This window comes from Tachypleus tridentatus, chromosome 12, assembly GCF_004210375.1.
Source record: "Tachypleus tridentatus isolate NWPU-2018 chromosome 12, ASM421037v1, whole genome shotgun sequence".
In the NCBI taxonomy this organism is placed as follows: domain Eukaryota; kingdom Metazoa; phylum Arthropoda; class Merostomata; order Xiphosura; family Limulidae; genus Tachypleus; species Tachypleus tridentatus.
This window is the reverse complement of record NC_134836.1, coordinates 84,561,285-84,579,860: the sequence shown is the minus strand read 5'-3', so window position 1 is coordinate 84,579,860 and position 18,576 is coordinate 84,561,285. Positions and strand designations below refer to the sequence as shown.

At 30.1% G+C, this 18,576-nt stretch overlaps 1 protein-coding gene across 7 annotated transcripts in view; it reads left to right on the top strand.

Moving 5' to 3' along the window:
* The first annotated feature begins 449 nt into the window (after window positions 1–449).
* LOC143233857 (putative sodium-dependent multivitamin transporter) overlaps window positions 450–18,576 on the top strand; it is a 35,585-nt gene continuing 17,458 nt past the window's right edge. The window contains exons 1-9 of one of the 7 annotated variants that reach the window (XM_076470654.1): window positions 5,134–5,232; window positions 6,485–6,514; window positions 8,140–8,229; window positions 9,636–10,035; window positions 11,255–11,320; window positions 12,548–12,667; window positions 12,996–13,150; window positions 13,910–14,050; window positions 15,910–16,048. In XM_076470654.1, the coding sequence (XP_076326769.1) occupies window positions 9,691–10,035; window positions 11,255–11,320; window positions 12,548–12,667; window positions 12,996–13,150; window positions 13,910–14,050; window positions 15,910–16,048 (966 nt within the window). In that variant the 5' untranslated portion in view covers window positions 5,134–5,232; window positions 6,485–6,514; window positions 8,140–8,229; window positions 9,636–9,690. Of the gene's footprint in view, window positions 568–5,126; window positions 5,392–5,427; window positions 6,015–6,484; window positions 6,515–7,013; window positions 7,034–8,139; window positions 8,230–9,635; window positions 10,036–11,254; window positions 11,321–12,547; window positions 12,668–12,995; window positions 13,151–13,909; window positions 14,051–15,909; window positions 16,049–18,576 lie in introns of those variants that run through there. The other 6 variants (XM_076470653.1, XM_076470656.1, XM_076470651.1 and 3 more) reach the window with 6 other exon arrangements.

Below are 18,576 nucleotides of genomic sequence, written 5' to 3'. Positions count from 1 at the left end.
CTTCATGTGAATTAAAAGGTTTGAGGGCCCCAACCGGATCCAGGACAATGACCCATGACAATTGACTCTTGCTTTAAAGGTGAATTTTACAGAAAAAAGAAAACTTTGCAGTCAAAAGAACTACTCATACTGATTAATTTTGCAGGTTCACATTTTTTAGAAAAAATATGTGCTAATAAATGAAACATAGAACTTGGTGCAAAAAGAGCCTATTCCGAGCAGCAATCCGAACGTTTTAGTGTTTACATTTGCCACTAGGAAAAGTACTGTGACGTAATAGTTGCCAAACAAAGCGCCAACGCCAGCGCTTTGAATGTAAATAAACATGACCAGTGCATACGGAGAAATAGAGGCGGAGTCTGTTTTGACTTTGTGTTCTGAACAGTGTCGAGTAGCGCCATATCAATTCAAACCTACTCTGAACGAACGTAAAACAGTTACTTTTGACACAGATCTGACAAGTTCTAGTGATAAGGACAGTTCAACGAGCGAGAGTAGCGGAACTTTGAGTGATACCGATAGCGCCCAGGCCGGTTGCGAGTCGGTCATACCTCCAGTGGAAGAATGGTAAGCCTAAGTCACGACAACAAATATGGTCTGTATTATTTCACACGCAATTTTAAGCATCTCGAAACCTGTCTGGTGTTTATAAATTATTGGTATCACAGACTGGGTTTTATTTGTTTATACTTTGCCGATTATGGTAACTAATACTCGGCCCTTCCACAATCATTGTACCGAGTATTTATGACTTGTAACAAAATGAATTTCAATTATACGTCATAATTCTGTCTATAAAATCAAAGTAGATGTAGCAGCCTGAATAGTTAATTTATCTTGAATTGTTATATTTAAAACATGGAACTCTTCAAACTTTTTTATATTTAAAAATGATACAAAAACATCTACAGAATGATCTACCAGCTTTTAAACTTGGAATATACTCTATTTGGGATAGATTTGTCCACTGTCTAGACTAGGAAATCAAGGTTTTACTGACTTTCAGGTGCCACAAATGCGAAACATGCTCATGAATGTGAAATGTGTATGTCTAGTTACATTCTTCAAAAACTTGTACTTTTAAATTATTATATTATGCTAGTTATTGTTTATCGCTTTATACTGCACACATACCTTTAAGTTTGTTCATGCCGAACTGGATTAACTACTCCTAACAGCTTTATTCCTATATTTAACAAGTCCACTATTGTTGCTAGACAGGCTGTCGTTACTCGCCTGATAACAGGCGCCGATAACTTGGTGGTGATTTTGATTAAATTATGCTTTCATTCCCCGGGGAGAATGAAAAAATAATCAGGGGCGGTCAAAAACGTCAGTTTCTTTTCACTCCACTCACGACTATGAATTAGAGGGCGCGCAACTTTTGAGTTTATATGCGTTCCCGAGATTCAAAAGAAAAAAAAACAACAAACTATTCATTCGTCGAGTTTTATGAAGAGAATCGGGAGAAGCTGTGAACAAGTCACGGAATAAAAGAGACGAGTCGAGGGAAGCGAAGGAAGCAGAGGGAAGCTTGACAGCCAACTTGCTGGAGTGAGTGAGTTGGTGAGATGTTGTCTGTAGAAGGTGGATGGCAGGACTAGGATATTAAGCTTAGTATGAGATGTTTCCTGAAGTCAACAATGTTAAGTCCTGGATAGGCATGTGTTTATTAACTTTGTTTTTTAGTAAATGCTCAATTTTATTCCAAGTGCTGTTACAGTTTAATAAATTATTTTTGTTGAGCTCTGGTTGTAGCAACGTGTAATTTTAGTTCGTTACAACCTTTCAACTATTTTCCTCATATCCAAATCTTGTTCATCTAAATTTCTTTTATAGTTCGTATTGAATTTCCATTGTCTTTCTTCATTGATATTCTTTCATTTAAATTTAGATCTAGCTGAGTTTTTTTTTCATTTTTTACGAAGATTTTTGGAACCCTCCTATAATATTAGACCTAAATTCCTTTACTTATACAACTAATTATTTATTATTTCTATCGGCAGATCTTGTTTAGGTATATATTTTGCTTGTTTCTGATCTTCTAACTTTTCTGCCTAAACATCACTGTTCTTGTGTTGCTTGTAATTATCAGACCCCTTACAAAACCCTCACCGGTATCAGGCATAGTTTTCATTATCTTTACCGCTTTCAACTGATGTTTTAGTTTTGCGTTAAGGAAAGACAGAAATATTACACATGTTGTCAATCCTAATGATGCCAGATATGATGATAAATTAGTGTTCCTAATGACAAATATTGATTTAAATAGATGATTCCAAAACATTGAACGTATATTGAAAATACACTAAAAACGTATAATTTATACATATGTCTATGAACATGATGAATTATAATATAATGATAACAATTATTGTTAACAATCGTACATTAAGTTTGATATGTTTTAATATGGTAGCAAAATCTGGTCTGTTTTATGACGACTGCAAATACTGGTAAATATAAAGTTCTGAAGTGACATTGTTACTTTATTTGAATCTTAATGATGTAAGTTTGAAATATTACAGCTTAGTTTGAATTGTAAAAGTACTCTGGTCCGAAAACTCGGCCGCTTTATCTTTTATTTCAACTTGTTCTTTTGACATTCATACAGCTGTTTTTCACGTTTTGTTGAATAAGTTGTGACTTCCTACTCTCCTTTCATATAGATGAAACATATTTCTTGTTTCAATTTTGTTGGTTATACTAGCGCATAGGGTTCTACTGGTGGGAGGAAAACTTGTCGTTGTTCGTGTTTCCCCCCTTTTTTCTGTTGTTTGCACTGCATAAGAGACATGTGAGAGAGGAAGTAGTACTGTATATTATCTTAGCAAGATAAAAGCTAACAGACTTTAACCATAACTCACTAGATGTGAGTTGCTGTGCAGCTGCAGTTGATGTCTCCATTCAAACTACTGAATACAGTGAATGCACACATAGGCACTCTAGTTATACGAACAAAAGCTAACAATAAAGTAACATCTGTAAAGGATTTACCGTTGTACATTTATATTAATACCTACGTGTGTTTCAATTTGACGTATGTAACGTATATTGTTGGGTGTATATTGAGCAAGTTTCACCTGTTATCTAAATTTGTAGAAGAATCTCGAGATCAAGAATCAACAATATTTGTTTTCAAACAGTGTTGGAAGCTCGAGAATCTTGTGTGATTGGTAAATAAAACCGACTCGCCGAGAGACAATTATTATTATTGGCCAGCTACAGTCAGTAAACTATAAGCCTCGGAAGATAAACTTCTGATTAACACTTATTAATCGGAAAAAACTACAGAATTTGACTAGAAACGTTTATAGATTTCAAATATTACAAACCGTTCAACTTCAGTGAATTACTTTGAACGTTATTATTTCAACGAGGACATTAAATATATTCGCCGAAAAAAAGTCAACTTGTAAGCGCCGTTAAGCCAACTAGGCTAGCTAGTTTTAGCGAGGTGTAACACTAACAACTTAGAATTAATTTGATCATCGTGGCCCTGGACCATCGATTAAATACTCAGTCCTAGACCAGATAGAATAATCATTATAGTTTGTAAGTTTGTTAAACTCTTGTATATAAACCAATATTTGTAATAAATGTTAATATCAATTGTATATAATTTGTATATTAAAATATATTTGTATTAAGAAATAAAATTGTGTGTATCAGTCTTGTTGGCAAATATTATAAATTTAATACACATTAACATTTAATTAACTTCAAAATTAAAATTTCCAGCTATTTGAAATCACAATATTTAGCGTACGTAACATGATAAATCGGAGTCTCGTCTGAGATAAATTATAATACGTAACATATCATTTACAAATTTGGTTTTGTAATAATTATAGATTATAACAAGTTTCCCTCCTTTTAAATACCGCATCACTTTGTTTCTTCCCAATATTTCTTACATCTTCTAAATGTTCTGATGCATTTTAGTGGCCCTTCATGGCCAAGCGTGTTAAAGCATACGACTTCTAATCCAAGAGTCGCGGGTTCGAATCCCGGTCGCACCAAACATGTTCGCCCTTTCAGCCGTGGGGGCGTTATAATATGACGGTCAATCCCACTTTTCGTTGGTAAAAGAGTAGCCCAAGAGTTGGCGGTGGGTGGTGATGACTAGCTGCCTTGTCTTACACTGCTAAATTATGGACGGCTATCACATATAGCTTTGTGCGAAATTTACAAAATAAACAAACAATCAATGTATTTTACTCTCTTAACGGCGCACCACATCGACGAAAAATATTTTTATCGAGTGACGATATGATAATTCACTTTTAACATGGTAAAATATATGTCATCAATAGATATAAAATATGACTTTTACAGCAGTTCTTTTGCTGCTGCAGTCTTCCGCTGGGACAGCGGCAAGTCTTTGGATTTACCACACTAAAATAAGGGGTTCGGTTCCCCTCGGTGGGCACAGCAAATTCCTCGATGTGGCTGTGCTATAAGAAAACACAACACACATTGTTGCTGCATATCCAAACAGCATTTTAGCACCACAGGTATTTCAAGCTCGTGAGGAGCGTTACAATGAACCAAATTTAAAACAGAAAATGTGTCAAATATGTTATATCCCTAGCCCAAGTTGTCTTAGTATACAGTGTACTATTACTATACATAATAAATATCAGGTTTGTATCGTATTAAATGTTTTAATGTGTAGTTAATCATGGGTATCAACAGTTTCTTCACTGAATCACTAGTTTGCAATCATAAGTTTTTATGATGTGTTTTATGACTGAGAAACATGCCGATATCTGATTCGTGATGACGAGAATTTGATGCGTTTCTTTCCGTGTCTACTAGAGAAAAGTTTCAAGTGCCTGGAAATATCACTTTTCTTCAGTATTTTCTTCAACTGTCATGATATTGTATATATTCATATTACGACTTACAAAAATCTTTAAAACCTTGTCTGTTAAATGCGGCTACTTATCTGAATAATTCATATGAAAGCGTAATTAGTGCACAAATAAAATAGTATTTAATCCATAGATATGAGCTAATATTAAAATCAAAATGAAGAAGGAGAAACATTCCTAATTGTAAGTGTATGGTTAAATATTTGACTGGTATGTGCTGTGAAACTAGTCGCTAGACGGCGCGGTTCCATTTTTTTTTACATTGCTTTCGGAGGTTGTAGATACATGAGGTGGGGAGTTGAATTTTCAGGATTATAGTCGGTGTGGTAACTATGTGGAAATGCCTAAGCAATAGGTTACTAAACTTTCCTGCAATTTTGGGAATAATGGATATACAGTTTTATTTTAATGCACAAGTTTGTTGAAATAATTGGAGAAGTTTTAGTACCATAAGTTTAAAGATTGGCGGTACAACATAATTGTTAAAAGTGGTACTAATACTACACTGCCAGTGGTAACGAACTTAAATATGTAAAGTATATTAATGTGTGTACACGTGTAGGGTTGTTTTTCAACGCTTATAGATAAATTTATTAATGTGGATTTTAATTTATAAAATGATTTACTTCAGCGTGAAGTTGTTAAAGTGTGTGGTATGTATGTATGTATATATATTTGGGAAGGGGGGTCTACATCACTGTTATCAGTATATGGAGAAACGTGTATTTAAAAGTTGACTGCATTTACTTGGTGTTTATTTTTGATAAGGGCTTGCTGATTTCTTTTACTCTTATGTTTAAAGTAATGTGATCTTCAGCTTTGTTGCTTCTAAATAATATTTATATTGTAAAATGTTTTGTTTAATATTGAGACAACATCCGTATATGTACAGAAAGTGTCACTAGGAGTGAATTAATCTTTCCGAATGTTATATTAACAACGAGAATTTTAGCAATATACTTGACCCTAAGCATTCTGTAGGAAATATTGGAATTGACCAGATTCATGTAGATATTAACCTCCTGGTAGTAAAAAATTGAAAGACAAAATAGATAAAGCACCACCAGCATATAGTGTTTTTCAATGGTTTGATTTATTTGAAAAGATATTCAAGATTCTCCATTTCACTTTTGGTAGGTAAGTAAATAGGGGAAAAGACCTGCGGATTAGAAAATTGCTAATATTATTTATATTTTTAAAGAGGGCGGTGTTAGAGTTGCCATGATAATTTAAAGACAAGTTTGTCTTGCTTCTTTCATAGAAACAGTGCTAGAGAAGCTAAAAATAAAAACAAAAACTTTTTTCAAGCCATTTAGTGAAATGCAATATTACAAAAGAAAACATTGATTCACTGAAAGAAAATATTTCCTTTTTTGATGATGCTGCGTGTTGTATGGATAATGTTTCCAAAAGGGTGTAGATATACTATACTTAGATTTTCAAATAGTTTTTATAAAATGTTGCAAAAAGTTAACTATGAAAAATGTATCAGTAGAAGTGGGGAGAGACTAGTAGTTTGAACTAATATTTTGTAAATGACATTTATTTATAGTACACTATTATAACTTGGATTATATAACTATTGATTAGATTTTTATCTATATTAGCATGACTGAAGGAAAGGATCATTGTAGTGGGTAAGTCACCTAAGCCATTGAAGCACTGTTCTGATGTTAGTACTAGCAAACTAGTAAAGTTTTTGTGTATTTATAGGGAGTATTGATTACAAGTAACTATCTTTTAAGCAAATGACTAGCTTTCCTCACTTGGGATACTGTACATTCTTGGTTTCCTTGTTAGAAAGAATTCATTAAGACTACTAAGATGATTTTGAGAATATAAAGGCTATTGGTATATAGGTTAATTTATTTCCATTTAAGAAACAAAGACTAAAAGATCTTACTAACATTTACAAATTATCAGGGAAAATGGTAAGATAAAGGCTTGTGATGTCTTTGCCTACTATATTATGAAGACAAAAGAATGAAAAGACAAGATTTAGGGAAAAAGAAAAAAAAAAGCAGGCCAGGCTTCATTAAATACTTTTTTTTTTTAAACAGAGTGATTGATCTCTGGAATAATTATTTCTTCAGCACCAGTGGAAGCTGGCACTTTAAAGAAAGTTTAGAATGAGAATGGATCAAATGAATTGAAACGTAAAGTGTGGTTTTGATATTCTACTTTAATTTTTTTTAAAAATGGGTGTTATGAATAACCTTTAAAGACCATGTGGTTCCTTGTATGTCACATAACTTTAAAATATTAATTCAGTTGATCCTGCAATCACGATATCTTATGCATGCTGCAGTGTACTTTCATTAGCCCAGTGAAATTGTAGTAGAGGCTCAGGGCTTCTGTTTCCGAGAAATGGTTAAACAATTTTGTTAAAGAACAGCTTGTAATATCTGGACACTTTGTATTATCAGCTAGAACATAAGGCATCATGTTACTTTACATAGTATTGTATAAGTAACAATGTACAACCGAAAATTAATTTTTGAGTATTACTAATGTAAAATGTTAAGAGAAATGTGGAAAGAAGCAACAGTTCATGTACAGTAAACAAAATCAGTTGTACCGGTTATTTTAGTTGGCTTACATCCATGTGTTTTATTTCATATATGTAGCTCTACTTTTCCTTGTTTTCTATACTTTTTATGGGAGCTTTTTCAAGGTCAGGGAACAGCCAGTTGTATTTCTAGGTACACTTTAGATCTTTTGATTTAATAAATATGTTACTCTGATATACATGTAATAGTAACATCTGTTTGAGAACTTAAGATAACTTCAGTCTTGTTCTTTAGCAGAATTACTTCTTATGCAAGCTGTAAGTTTCAGTTCTGGTTCATCTAATTAAAAACTATGTTATGGTAAGGTTATATTGGGAAAATAAATCTAAAGATTTTTTTTGTAGCTTTGAAGTTTGAATATCGTATATACGTGTATGCATGATGGTGAGCTGTAGAGTTGTGTGTAATCTGGCTGCTTCATGAAGGATAAGTTCTGATAGTATGTTATGATAAGTTGTCTCTGTTCAGTGAAAACGTATATGCGCAGAGTTGTGTGTAATCTGGCTGCTTCAGTATGCATGATGGTGAGCTGTAGAGTTGTGTGTAACTTGGCTGCTTCATGAAGGATAAGTTCTGATAGTATGTTATGATAAGTTGTCTCTGTTCAGTGAAAAACTGTGTCTTTTTAATTTAGCCAACTGTTTTTCTAATGTACATATCCATATAACATCTTTTTTTTAATCTTATTACAGCATGCAAGATGAGTCAAGTGGTTATTTTATCAAGTTTACCTTCAGTTTCAGAGATGTTATACTTGACAGCTAAAAGGATGTGAATAAATTGTAGGTATATAGTATATTTATTAATTGTTGAATATTTAAGTAACTATGTTACTGAATATGAATAAATTTGTGGGTTTAGAACTAACCATCAAGGGTCATATTCATGTATAAATGCTTTGTCTGTTACTTAATACTGAAATATTACCTGCTTAATTAATCATGTTGTAATATGTAAAAGTATATATTGAAGCATTTTCAATATTATTTCCTTTATTAAATTGCTACTAACTCCAAATTTCAAGTTTTTAATGTAGTTAAGTTTGCTTGTCAACAAGAAAGATCACAAAAAATAAAATTTTCAGCAGGTCATCTTTTTCTTTTGATAGGTACATGTAGTGATCATTTATTAAAATGTATGGATATACTCGAGGAATTTTACTTAGTGTATCATCTGCAAAATTTTTAATGAAATTAGCATAGTGAAAAAATTGTTAATTAATGATGAAACTTCTGTAGAATATTAAATGATAAAATATATTTTGATAGAGATTACTTACAGTTGTGTAAATACTTAGTTTACAAACTGCATAGCTTTGCAAAACGTAAAAGTTATATTGTTTGTATCCTTTTGAGTAAATTGCCATCAAGGTAGTACAAGTCAATATACTTGCCTAATATGGGTGTTTCAAATTGTAAGCAATTATAAGAAAAGAAAAATAATTAAGTGAAGGTGTGATGTTACTTTGCATATTAATATGTAAATGTTATATGAACATTTGGAAGCTGTAAAGTTAATGTAGATTAAATGTACTATATTGTGTGTTGCTGTTTTTAGCATAAGGTTTTGTATTTTTTGTTTTAAACATAATTCTGGTTTGATATACATTATTATAAATATGTAAAAGAAAGTGTTTGTGCAATTGGCAATGTGGGTGATATTTTTGAGAAAAAAACAAAATTCAGTAACTTTTATGTTTATTGCATGTGTAATGTATGTGTTTACGTGCAAATTTTGCTATATGTGTGAACATGTAAAATTTTAACTGATTATTCACTCCTAATGTGTTAAAATATGGAAGCTGTCATTAAAAGCAAATTATATACAATCCTTCCATGAATAATTGAAAGACAAAGAACCAGATGTCTGTAATGGAAATTAACTCACATAATTTTATATATATATGTAAAGAACTTGAAATGATGGAATGAAATAATAATCTAAGAACATTGTTCTCTATTGGTAATTAACTTCCTCTTACAGCTTGCATTTAAATTCCATTTCAGGAATCTTACTTCTATGTGTGCATAATAATGACATGTTAGTTATATGTGCAAGTAATAACTAAGTCAAGGTTTGTTTTTGTTTTTTCCTTCAAACATCATTCAACCTTGTATATAATAGAAGTTTTACTTATTGTAAGTTAAAAGTTAAAATAAATTAATAAACTTGAATTTTTTCAAAACAGGTAAGACTGTAAGTGAACTGAAAACCTGTGTAAGTGGACATTTTCTTGATTTATCATGGAAGCTACAAAATCAACATTTGGGCCAGTTGACTATGTTGTCTTCAGTCTTATGCTGACATTTTCAGCAGCAATAGGAATTTATTACAGATTTTCTGGTGGCCATCAAAAAACAGTAAAAGAATATCTTCTTGCTAACCAAAGTATGTCTGTTCTACCTGTGGCATTTTCACTGATGGCCAGCTTTATGTCAGCTATAACACTCCTTGGAGTTGCTTCAGAAAATTACTTGTATGGCACTCAGTTTGTACTCATTAACATTTCCTATATCATTGGAACTCCAATATCAGCATATGTCTTTCTTCCAGTGTTCTTCCATATGCAAGCAACAAGTGCTTATGAGGTAAGATATTAAATATATTGCTCCCATCCTTACCTGTTTCTATATTGCCATGTTTCATTTCCTTAAAAAAAAAACATTGAAACTTTCTTTTCATTTAGCAAGCAGTTATCTAATATTTTTATTATGGTTTTTGTTTTTATTTACATTTTTGGAGCACTTATGAAAAAAAAAAGCAAGGTATAATAAAATATGTTTTTATATATTAGCATGTATTTAAATTCAATAGCAAATATGTGGAAGCTTAGCTTGGTTCTTCTCAGCACACGTGTTTATTCTACACTTTTTGATGTTTAATTAGTACATTTTTTATATTAATTTTGGTTTTATTGTGATTTGAAGAAAGAAGGGAAAGTTCAATGTAGAAAATTGTCTTGAGTACATGTAATACATTTTAATTCCAGCAATTGATTCAAGAGCTACGCAGTATACAGTATATGCATAACTTAAAAATGAAAAACATTCATTGACTACTTTCATAATGCAATTTTGCATAAGTCCAAATGAGAAAAGTTGACTGCAATTCAAATAAATGGTTGAGTTGAGAATATGGTGTTTTGGTGTTTTTTAAATGACAGTTGTGCTTTCATTGTGTTCTTTTTACAAGTACTGTGGGGAAAAAACATGAACTAATACATATTTTATTTAGCACTGTTGAGAAGATAGCCTTTATAATTTATTTTCAAGGAACCTGAAAAACCATCCTAGCCCAAAACACATTTTCAGTTCAGTGTCCAATCTAATATCAGTTTAAAAAAATGTGGATAAAAAATTGAGGTCTGTCAACTTAAAAATACACCATTGGGGAAGTTACTATTTTAATTAATATTCTGAAGAAACTGTTATTGCTGTTACAGATCTTTTAACAACAAAAACAAACAAAACAAACTTATTACAGTTTATACTTCTTATTTGATAAATATGTGAAGAACAAGCTAATTTTGTTCTATGAATGAAGTTTTTAAAACCAGGATATGTAACTCAGTATTGATAAGAAAATAAATACAACAGGAAATAAGATATAATAGAATGGGAAGATGTCTTAACTAAGACATTAAAGCATCTGGCTTAAATTTTAATGGGTGTTTTAGCTGTTAGTTTAAATTTTTATTGTCCAGTGCAGTAACCTTAATTAATTATGAGTATTTCATATGCAAGTTGGAAAATCAATCACGTGTTTTAATTTATTGGTACAAAAACACTTTTATGCTTTTTCTTTCAGTATCTTGAACGGAGATTTGGCAAAATAACTAGAAAAGTAGCATCTCTGACTTTTATGGCCCAAATGGTGAGGTTCCTTAATTACATAAAATAAATGCTGCAAAATTAACTGAAAAATGAAGCAAGACAAAATGTTTAGTACTTCACTGTTTAACATAACCTGTAACTATTGGTTTTGAAATTGAGTAAAATTAAATAAAACTTAAAAAAATTTATCTGGTTTAAATCATACCGAAGTTTGTAATTAAGTATTTGTAGTACTATAGCTGTCTAGAACTGTGAGATTTGTCAGTTAAGCATTTTTATATGTTCTTATATAACACAGCATTTATTTTTATATTTACTACCCTAATAGAGAAATAAAACTGATTACAAAGGGAGATATTTAACTTTCCAACTTTTGAATGTATGATCTCTTGTCATACTGTGCTCAGAATTCAGTATAGTATGTATTGAATATCTAGATTCAGTACTAGTAAATACAACATTAATAAGTCTAAAGTTTGTGAAAAATAAACATAAATCAAATGTTTTTATTAATTCCTTTTTAATGTCCTTTTCCAATATAAAGTATATCAAAGTATATAAAAATATAATTTTAGATTTACCTCCTGGAAGTCATTGCCAAATGGAATTTTGTTCAAGACCAGAACTTGTGATTCAGGTTGGATGACATGAGATTAAAGATTCTCTGAAACACTATTCATACATCATAATATTTTAAAAGTTATGGGCTAAATGCTGATATGTGGTGAAACACATTAGACACTGATAGGTCCATTGATCTTTAATACTTTGCCAGCTTTTGTATTGTTGACTTATACAAGGAGAAATGTTTATTTTTTAAGTTGAATCTTCTTGGCTCACTTTCACATTAACTGTTAAAGTACTCATAATCCTAAAGCTAATATTATTGCTCTTTGCCTGAGAACGTGGCTGTACTTGTTCTTCATTTCCAGGTAAGTGCTGTTACAGAATAATAACTTGTTATCTCAGGAAGGTTACAATGTAACCAGAAATATAATTCCTCACTCTAGCTCTCCAATAGTGAAATTTCAGCAAAAAAGGAATAAGTAGAAAAAAAATGAAACATTATCTTCTGATCCTCTTTTCATAACATACACATTTAATATAATATATTCAAGTGGAATGTGGTATTTAATTTTCTAGCAGCATCAGTACTTTATCCCCAGAATAGTATTTTGCATTTAATAGAGTGAACACAGTTGCTAGAATTGGATTCTGTAGTACCTCATCATAAACTATTAAAACATTTTTTTTTTTTCTGTTGTAGATATTGTACATGTCCATTGTGCTTTATGCTCCAGCATTAACTCTTAGTGCTGTGACAGGGCTGTCAAAATGGGCTTCCATTATCTCAGTGGGACTTGTGTGTACTTTCTACTGTACTATTGTGAGTTTCTTGTTCTTGTGTATTCCAGTACTTTTCTCATAAATAAGAAAAATTAGAATGCAATGGAATGAAAAATATATGATGTTTAATTAAAAAGAAAACTATGTTTATATTTAAGTATTGTCTTAGAGACTTAGATCTTCTGATGGATGTGTTAGTATATAATACATACACAGTGTGTTTGGGTGTGTTATGCCTATGATATAACAGACTCCAATACATTAGAATTAGTTTACGTCTTTCATATGTCAAAATGTTGTAGTTGTTCTCAAGAGACTAGTTTCATTTGCTGCAAGATATACACGTTACTATTCATTGTAATTTTTAGGGTGGTATTAAAGCTGTTTTATGGACAGACTTGTACCAGTCACTCCTCATGTTTCTGTCCATGTTTGTAGTCATTATTAAAGGAACTTATGATGCAGGGGGTCTTCAGAATGTGTGGCATATTGCTGCAACTGGAGGTAGAATACAGTTTTTCAAGTAAGTATTTGTGAGATTAATGCCAACAAAAATATTTAGATTTGTTACTTAAAAAGTTTTGTATTTGTGCTTATGTAATGTAGAATTTATACTTACTACCCTAATAGAAAAGTAACTAACTCAAATGGAGATGTCTAATCTTTTCAACTTTATAACCTCTTGAAGTACTGATCTCAGAATTCAATTTTATCAATTCTCATAACTTGTTAAAGGAAATGGTACATTGTTATATTGTGTTGTTTTTTTTTTATGGTCAATTATAAAGGCAGTAGGACAAAATGTCATAAATGTTAAGGGATGGAAAAGTCAGACAACTCTCAAGTTTAAGCAGTTTTTTTCTCTAGTTGGGTGTTAAATCTATTGAACAAATTGCCATCTAGAGTGATAGAGAGCAGAACTTTATGAAAGTTTAAGATAATGGTTAATGAAGGACAAGGTTCGATTTAGTGATTTTGATTCTTTAGTTGAGAGTTTAGGAGTTGGACATCCTTCATATACCATAATTTATATATGTATGTATAATAGACTATAAGTGTAATTTATTATTTAGTAATACTGCCTTACATTGATTACATTTTCTTTTCAAATGAGTAATTATCCAGAAATGTTTTTATTTTAATTTTTTTTTATTTTCCTGTACACTGAATAAATCATTGGAAATTTAATATCATACCAAGTTGTTTGTTAAATTTTAACTATTGATTAATCACAATCTTCTGTCAGTAACACCTCCAGCTTATCAATCTTCAATTCTTGCAGCTTTGATCCAGATCCCACTGTTAGACATACTGTTTGGACTCTTGCTATCGGAGGAATTTTTACGTATACTTCTATCTATGGTGTGAACCAAGCCCAAGTTCAAAGACTACTTACAATAAAAACATTGAAGAAAGCTCAGCTGTAAGTATATCAGATAGAAAAGTGTAGACTTTTGTCATTATCACTTTGTAACAATCATTTTCTAAAGATAATGATAGCACTAAGTGATTACTTTTGTTCTTTATTATATTGTTTTATTTTGTATATGTATCAGTGCTATTTCAAGTGGTATAACTGACCTTTGTAATGCATAGGTTTTGTTTACTATCATTACTGGTGGAATGACTCGAGATAGCATCACCTAATTTAAAATACGTATATATAAACGTACATCTAATCTAAAGATAATGAGGGACATGTTTGTCTTGGTTGTCCTATCCATTATACTATATTTTAAAATAAAAATAAATGAAACACTCAGAGCCAGGCCTATCTTTGATATATTTTTCAAGGCTTTCCTTAAACACCCTTAAATTAACTACATCTACCTCATCTTAAGGCAACTCATTTCAAAGGCCAACCACCCTGATAGAAAAGTAAAGCTGTCTTAGCTGAAGATGACTCTTATTGAGCCTGATTATTATAGTTCTATATTTCAATGTACATTCTACTTCCTTGAACAAGTCAGTTAAATTACAAGATCATTTCTGTTGCATGTGTAAAAACAATTTTAATATGATTAATGAATTTAAGGTATGTTATGTGCCCAATTAGCATGGTCATGTCAGAAAAAGTTTTTGATGATGTACTGCTTGAGTTCTTATAGTTTTGTTGGACATCAATAAAATTATTATAATATTTACTATAGAACCATCATTGCTGGTAAATATGGAAAGCGTGAAACCTGTTGGTTACCGGAAATGGCTACCATTGGGTACTACTAGCCCATTGTGGCTAAGATTCATTTCAACTATGACATGCTTTTTGTAGGTACTGCGATAAACAGCTAAAAGAAGTAGCCCAGTACTTAACACAAGTGAATGCTGTTGGGTGGTTCACTTGACTTTTGACTGTTGGAACACCTAATTCAGTTTGTGTTGTGGAACACGTATTTACTTGGCAACTGCCACTTGCAGCATCTAGCCATATTGAATATTGGGTTATTAATTCATAATATTATGTTAATACATATAACAAAATGTAATAATAACTTTCTATATTGTGTAAGATTTAAACTATTTTCCAGTAGGAATTTTTATCGCAATGTAAAATTAAAAACCTAGTGTATGCAAAATATTTAAGAAATGCCTTCCACTGGTACTAACAAAATGTTCATTAGATCAAAAATACTAATTCTTTTAGTAGTTACTAACAAAATGTAAAATAAAGATCAAACAGGAAATATTTGTTATTCTAGAAAATTTTATCAAAAATCTATCTCTGTAAATCACGAATATTTTATGTAAAGTACATAAGTAAATAGAATACACTATAAAAAGATTCATTCAAATCAAACTTCTTATTTACCTTATTTTTAATTTATTTTATGATTTGTACAGGTCTCAATAAAACTATTCTCATGAAACAAGAACTTTAACTGTTATATTCTGTGCATGCCATATATTCATGCTGCAGCTAAGTAACTGAAGTTATTACATATTATTCTAGATCATATTGTAAGTCAAAATTTTTCATAGGCTGAATAAAACCTCTTGTCATTAAATATCAAGATCTTTCATTTCATATGTAAAACATACTCCATTAATGTAAAATAACTTATAGTTATTTAGTTTCTTTTCTAAATACCATATGAGGAAAGAACACACAAATATTAAGTATATCATTTCTAAAACATGCATAAACATGTATGCAAATAAGATTGTTTAAAGCAGTTTTGGAAATTTCATAACTTTCAAAGATAAATGTTTCATTGTGTTATTTAGGGTTATCACAGTTGTTTTATATGTTCAAAGAAATTACAATTTTTCTATTTCTTGTAGAGCTTTATTTTTGAATTGGCCTATCACCACTCTTCTTAGTATAACAACATCATTGACAGGACTTATTATTTATGCTAACCTTCACTTGTGTGATCCAATACTACACCAAGAGGAAACAAATGTGAAATCTCCTGATCAGGTAACCATGTTAGTAATTTGAATATATGTTTGATAGATAATGATTAGTAAAGTTAACTCTCTCACAATGAGCAGATCAAAGTGCACATGTCATAATATTCTTCAAAATGTATTATAATTATACTATTATTATTTTATATGAATAACTCAGCATTAAAAAGTAGTTTATAAATCAAATTTTAGTATTTTGTTTTAAATTCTTAATTTATAAAGAAATATTTTTAAAAATCTTCATTCTTCCCCCTAGTATGAGAATTATAGCATTTTTTTTTCTACAGGTCTTTCCTTTTTTTTAAATATTTACCACCTTTCTGTGAAGTATAAAATTTAATGTATTTCTTACATATGAAACAAATAAGCCATTTGGTTCAATATTCTTGCCCACTACTTGATTCTTTCTGTTCTTCTGATAAAAATCCACACAAACCAGGTATATTATCAATAGTAAGCAATTCATGCATGTGTTTTAATATACTTTTTCAACCCAGTGGATGGCATTATTATATATAGTTTATGTAAGTATAACATAAAATGTAATCAAACAAGAGTATTAAAAAAATGAATTTTAAAATGATGTAAGGATTTTTCTACAAAAAGTACTGACACAAGAATAAAAACCACAATTACAAATTTATAAAATTTAATCCCTGTTGGCCAGAGTTTTAATCCTTACGATAAGTATGTAAAGCTGCTAAAGTAAGGATTGCATTTTATAAATTTGTAGCTATGGTTTTGATTTTTGTTTCAATACTTTTTATAGTAAAATCCATACTTCATTTTAAAAGTCAATGTTTTAATACTCTTGTTTAACATAATAGTAGTAGTGGTATTATTAGTTAACCAAAAAAAAGACTTAAGTGTCCAAAACAGTAAATAGCACAAAACAACAAACGAAACTTTGAGTACTGTTTATTATGTTTCATGTGTAATCCTTTTCTTATTATAAAAGTAATTAAAATGTAAAAGTTAGAAATTTGTTAGATTAGATAAAATAATGAAAACAAATTCTTTGTCAGTAGCTCATGCACCAAGTAATTCAATACACAAACATGTACATTTGCTGAGCAATTTACAGTTTATCTGGTGTTATTTAGTTTAAACTATTTATGTGAAATATGTAACATTGGTATGATAATTAAGTTAAAACCTAATATTTGATAGGTTTTTAGTGAGTTTTTTTATGACATTTTATATTCCATAGGTAAACAAATTTCAAAAATTATTTTTGATTAGTCAGGTGTATTAATAAAACAATGATTTTTGTGCTTTTTTGTTAATTTGATTTGTGTGTTTTTAATAGATGGGCCTTTTGGCAACACTTCTCTTCCCCTCTAAAGTACAACTCAAAATTGAAAAATATTGGATGAGAGTAATATGTAAACATATGAAATGAAGGATATTATGATAACCATACAGGTGTTTTAACAAGATGTGTGAATTGCATCTGGTTGGATTATCTTTACTGATTTTTTTTTATTAGGGCATCCTACCATTAATCTTTAAATTCTTTTGTAATTTTAGATTTCCAGAAATAAATCTCTAATCAGTGTTATCCATAATAGATGTGGTAGAAAGACACCAAAGAGATTTTAGTAGTGTGAAAAAAAAACGTATTAAATTAAGTAAATGTAAGCCTAATTTAAATATTTTGAATAAATGTAAAATATATGAATTAATACCTAAATTATTAAACTTTAGACTACTAAATTTAGAAGTGTTTAAAACAAAAAAAATTAAATGTTAACAAATTTCTTGATGAATAAAACTTGCAGTTAGAAAATGAAACTGTCTGTAGATTATTTCTTCTTGATAAATAAAATTATAAAAAATAACCATAAACTGTCCAAAGTAAGATTGACTCAGAATAATAAATTTTTAAATTTAAAGAAAAATCAAATAAGTAAATTATTTCTGGGAAATCCTGATGATGTCATTATAAATCTATCAACCTATAAATAGTATCAAAATGAGTATTGCTTTAAGGATTAAGGTTTTTTTGCTGTTACTCTTAAAAAAAAATTGGAGTTTCATGATTATATGTATGGGGTTTGTTAAATTGTTTTAATAATTGTGTGACTAGTTCAACAGCAGGGATAAATATTTTAATTAATGTATATACACATACTTAAGAGTATAGGTTTGAATAGTTTGTGTGTATCACTTTAATCCTAAATCGTGGAATACTAAGTTGCTTGAAATATGGGCATGAAGGAAATTAACTAAAAACAGTGAATATTGTAATCACTAAGTAATAAAGGAAATAATTTTGACATCTTAAATAAAGTAGATAACAGTAATAATGTTATTGAAGTAACAAAAATGACTAAATTTTGAATTTTATGAAAGATTGAACCACATCTTGAGAAAATAAGCTAAGTAGATATTTATTGAAGTTTTAAAAAAAGTAAGGGTACAAATGAACAATTATATATGGAACTAAACTAAGATTCTGGTTCACATGCTGACATTTTGTATGGGTTACCAAAAATACATAAACCAAATTAGTGTACAAGATCTATCATATCTAAT